General features: G+C 31.5%; 2 protein-coding genes across 2 annotated transcripts in view; one reads left to right on the forward strand and one right to left on the reverse strand.

Annotated features, from left to right (window-relative positions):
• Positions 1-398, forward strand: part of LOC108576271 (zinc finger protein 251) — a 9,592-nt gene extending 9,194 nt beyond the window's left edge. Inside the window, exon 6 of the mRNA XM_017939230.1 lies at positions 186-398. Coding sequence (XP_017794719.1) covers positions 186-398 — 213 coding nt within the window. The remainder of the gene's footprint in view (positions 1-185) is intronic.
• Positions 399-1,799: 1,401 nt separating this feature from the next.
• Positions 1,800-5,007, reverse strand: part of LOC108576247 (inactive dipeptidyl peptidase 10) — an 8,669-nt gene continuing 5,461 nt past the window's right edge. Inside the window, exons 8-16 of the mRNA XM_017939205.1 lie at positions 4,361-4,481; positions 4,040-4,275; positions 3,562-3,863; positions 3,320-3,489; positions 3,076-3,218; positions 2,769-2,963; positions 2,425-2,585; positions 2,116-2,327; positions 1,800-1,943 (exon numbers count right to left, since the gene is read on the reverse strand). Of these exons, the coding sequence (XP_017794694.1) occupies positions 1,800-1,943; positions 2,116-2,327; positions 2,425-2,585; positions 2,769-2,963; positions 3,076-3,218; positions 3,320-3,489; positions 3,562-3,863; positions 4,040-4,275; positions 4,361-4,481 (1,684 nt within the window). The remainder of the gene's footprint in view (positions 1,944-2,115; positions 2,328-2,424; positions 2,586-2,768; positions 2,964-3,075; positions 3,219-3,319; positions 3,490-3,561; positions 3,864-4,039; positions 4,276-4,360; positions 4,482-5,007) is intronic.

Here is a 5,007-nt window from a genome sequence, read left to right on the forward strand (position 1 = left end):
TTTTGGTATACTATAAAGATGACGGTTTTTTTTTTTTTTACTTCACTTGTTGAAAATCGAGTGAAATTTGTCGCCAATTGAAATTACATTGTCTCTCAGAGTATCAATTTCTTACAATTCGTTTGTATCCAACACAGTCTGTTGAATGTCTCTTGCAGTGAAAGGTGATCTTACAATTGTTTCAGGAAAAACCGCACAAATGTTCGCAATGTTCCAAGTCATTCCCAACACCGGGAGATCTTAAGAGTCATATGTACGTGCATAATGGATTATGGCCATTTAGGTGCCATATTTGTAGCCGTGGTTTCAGTAAACCGACCAATCTTAAAAACCACATGCTACTACACCTTGGTAGATGTTCCAACAAGAAGATCGTCAAGTCTATTTCTGACTATTGACCAACAGATAACACATCCCCTCGATATCTTAGAAAATCTATCGAGAAAGCTAATACTTCATTGGTATACGTGATGGAAACTAAAATTATTCCTCCAAATATCTCTCTTATTTATATTGCTATTTAAAGAAACCAGCGCAATATTTCACACGCGTTACACCATCGACGTTGTTATTCACTTTTCTTCTTTTTCCCAGTTCCCATTACATTCAGATAAACTAATATACATACATTATCGGTATACACAGTTTAGTTTTGTTAAAAATTTCATTATTATTTGTCGCGCTTAATTAATACTGTTTACAAAGTGTTTCGCTCGTCACGAATGAATCAGTACGATAAATCCGTATAAAAGTTATTATGCGAATTTCACGTGAGATATTAATTGCTTATGACGCAGAGATAGCAGAAAGATTTATTGAGGAATAACCTTAGACGTGTTGTTTTTTACGTTTCTTTTACGTATGTGTAATTAATTTACGAGAATCTAAATGAAAGAAGAAAGGAGTTACCCTTGCATCGAGTGCTCGAGAGTATCGTGAAATTTTTCATTGTTTGTATCAATTTTATATCGTTTAACTCGATGGAGAGAAGTAATTGTCCTTTTACCTCATTCCAATATTTGTTTGTTCAATTATAGTAAGTGATTTATGTACTTCTTCAATAAACCATGTGATGTTTAAAATAATTTTCTTTCTTTTCAATTTTGTTTTTTGTCTTCTTTACAATACAAGAAAAATCAGCATCTAAACGAATAAAAGTTGTTACATAGGTATTCACAATTCTTGTCTAAGTTTAGTGACTAAATAATGTATATGTCTGTTTTCTTCTCACTCACCTTTGGCTCATTTTTTATTATTTTTTCATTCAAAAGTATACGAATGAATTAAACAGTTAAATTGAATATTTTGTATGAAGAAGACAAATATAATTATTTAAAAAACTGAATTAAATCTTGTTGCACATTGCTAACTTAATGTAAATAAGTTATGAAACTCAGGAAATCTCTTTGAATAAATACTTACAGAATAAAACTAAATAATTGTAATAAAATTGTTTAATATAGTATTTAAAATTTTCATTTTCATTTACATAACATACACATGTATCTATACAGAAGAAGCTACGTTTTAATTGAATGTAGTAACCTTTATATAATACTGTTAAAATTTGCCACTTTCATTCATTTAGATTTGATTTCTGATTTATAATACAACAAACATAATTTAACTAGTTATACCATTGTCTTGTAACATTTAGTCAATATACAAAATAATGCGAAAATATTTTTCTCCTAAAGGTATCAATAAACGGAACACAATTTGGAGATATTTAAGTGTAATTCTTGTGTATGGAATTCCTTCACAAATATTAGATCGTTTTTAGATCACATTATTTACAACTACAGGCTAAATCCACCACTGATGAGACCAGGTTTTTCATCAGTAGGTACTTGTTTCTGGAAACAATCATCCAAAAATTGAGCCATTGATAAGTAGAGATGACCTTTGACCCCTGCTAATGAATGACTCACATCTGGATATACCTAAAAATGAACAGTAACTACCATAAAAGCTAGAATAATGTAAAGTAGAAAAAATAGAATAATATCTAAAACTTGTATTTTCTTCTTTGATCTGTGGTTGGTGTAAGTTACATAATTAACAACACCTTCTTCCTAACTTTAACGAGACTTTAATTGTCTGTTTTAGTGTTACCTGTTGTCGGAAAAGTATGCCTTCTTTCGCAAGATGGCGCGCAAGAGCCATGGACTGTTGAAATTGGACGTTATCATCTGCAGTGCCATGCACCAAGTAAAACATTTTATTTCGCAAATGTTCCACCTTATCATACACATCTGATTCAGCATAACCTTTGTAATTCGATACAACATCTGGTAAACCCATGTATCTTTCAGCATACGCTGAATCTAATATAACAATGAAACTTTTACTTAGTTAATATAATTTCATATTGACTTGATAAAGCAATGAAAGTTCAAATAGAATGATATTATATGTACTTACCATACAGTTTCCACGATACAACAGGTGCTACACTTATACCACATTGAAAAATATCTTGTTTAGGATGCGCCAGCGCAAGAGCAGCTACAAAACCCCCATAACTCCAACCCCAAACGGCAACATGTTGCTTATCCACGAAATGCAACGAATCCCGTAGATACCTATGAAGTTTATATTTAGTTTATACTTATTATAAATAAACATATCTTTAAAACTCAAATAATTGAAAAGATGCAATGTACTATGATGGAAAACTATACAAATTGACAATGTAGTAATATTTGAAACATTAATATTAACTTTGTTTATTTTGCTTTCTTTTATTAGAAAGCAAGTACACTTACTCTGTAACTTCAAGCTGATCAGCAACTTCTACAGAGCCAAGTCTGTAGTAAACTTCATGAAGAAACTTGTAGCCCTGGCCTCCACTGCCTCTGCCATCAATCTGTGCAACAATCATATTTTTCCTGCTAGCTAAGTAAGTATTCCAGTCAATCTTGAACATATCTGTTACTAACTGTGAACCTGGTGCACCATACCTAAAAATGGAAATGCATGCTTAGAATAAATGAGTGAACATTTAAAATAATTTTTAGGCAACATTTCTTCCTAATGCAATTTTAATGTTTATGATAAAGGTACTATACTTACACTTGTACTATTAACGGATATCGTGTGATTTCATCTTCTCTTAATCCAGGTGGTAAATGCAATTTTACTTGTGCATTATATCCACCGCTTATTTGAACAGGAAATGTTTTTACTTGTGGAAGAGCAAGTTTGGCAACTCGTTCCTAAAACAAATCGTCGATTTTAATATATTTTTTAATGTTTTATACTCTATAATAGTAGTAACAATTGAAATGTAAAAAGTTATAAAAATATTATAACTTACGCGTAATAATGTATTATTCTGTAAGACGTAAATAAGACGTGGCATGGGAAATTTAGTTTTATATAGAGTAACAGTGGGTATACTAGGTCCATAACATTCTAAGATAAAATAATCAGTGCCGATTGTCGGAAAAATGGCATTGTGGTACTGACAAGGTTGATCGGTGAATTCTAAAAATAAAAGGAATGATGAAAATCAGATATTAATCCCCTTTTAACAAACATACGTATTTTTATACATACTCGGTGGATTGTACACTTTTGATTTCTGCTTCTTTGTAACATTTTCCTTCGATTGTCCTTGGTCTGTGCTTTGTGCGCTATCTGTTCGCGTCTCGTAATGATCGTGTATGTAACTATTGTCAGACCAAGGACTATGATGACTAGATGAAGTTGTTCGATGTTCATTTCGATATCCATCTGCCGTTTCCGTACAAGTAATGCAAACAGGAGGATGTAAAGATGAACCCACGTCTGGCAACAATGAACTCACATAATAAAGGTGTCTTTGTCCTGGTCGCATAGGTGGAATACCTATAAAGTATCTATGTAGAAGAATTAGATTAGATACATAGAAACATATTGCAATCACTTTTATACATTATTCTACAAAAAGATATATGAAATTTGGTAAAATTTGTCTGTTCTTAAGGAACTCAACTGGTGTTAGGAAAACAAACAGCTAATTAATATTCAATACATAAGATCATGTGTTACTTACATGGTATTATTAGCTTGATCCCATGCCACTATTTGTGTGACTTCAAATTTTCCATGAGTAAGTGGAATAACTAACCTTCGAGCAACATTCACCCAAACAATATGTTTGTAATAATCAGCTGGTCCAACTTCAACTGGACTTATAGCAATGTAACTGCTGCCATTTGCTGAAAAGATAGGTGCCTCAGGAGGAGTATCTACCCAGCCACGACCTTCAGCCCCTATCTTTTGAATTTCCTGTATGAAGTAATATGAGAAAAAAATTTTACAAAGAATAAGTCATCTTGAGAATGAAAAGTAAACTTTAATGATTTCAATATACCTGGCAATGCCACAATGGGCTCTTGCAAATTGTGACAACCGAAAGATTTTGTGCGCGGGTCAACCATGTTATGCAGACTTCCGTTTCTGACATCCAAGAAGCCGTTGTAAAGTAATGTTCTCTGTTCATGGATATAAATATGGATAATGTTTATAGCTAATATTTTGTTACACTTTAATAGTAACTTAATTTACTGAGTATTTTGATTGAAGCAATTTTCAGGATATTTAATAGCAAATCTATAAGAATGCAACTTAATATATTACTACCCATAGCTTGTTATATATATGCAAAACTTAATCGTTACAATAATAATAAAACTTATATGGATTGTTAGTTTAATGACCTAAACTTCCCTGTTAATTATATTCGTTTAATTATAAAAAAGGAAGCTATGTTGTATTTTTAAAAGTAGCAAAGGAACTGAAGCAAATAAAAATGAAAAGATATCTATAATGCATACTAAAAAATTTTGTGAATTAAATCTGCTAAGCTCGGTTAAACAATCGTTCATGTGCTAAAACATGAAATAAAATATTTTCTACGTATATCACATTTTCGGGATTAAAATGAGGTGATTTCCAAGATCAACTTTTTAAAAATAGGAATTTACTTTTGAAATACCAATTATAATAGGTGCGTAAAAC

This window comes from Habropoda laboriosa, unplaced genomic scaffold (assembly GCF_001263275.1).
Source record: "Habropoda laboriosa isolate 0110345459 unplaced genomic scaffold, ASM126327v1 scaffold212, whole genome shotgun sequence".
Lineage (NCBI taxonomy): Eukaryota > Metazoa > Arthropoda > Insecta > Hymenoptera > Apidae > Habropoda > Habropoda laboriosa.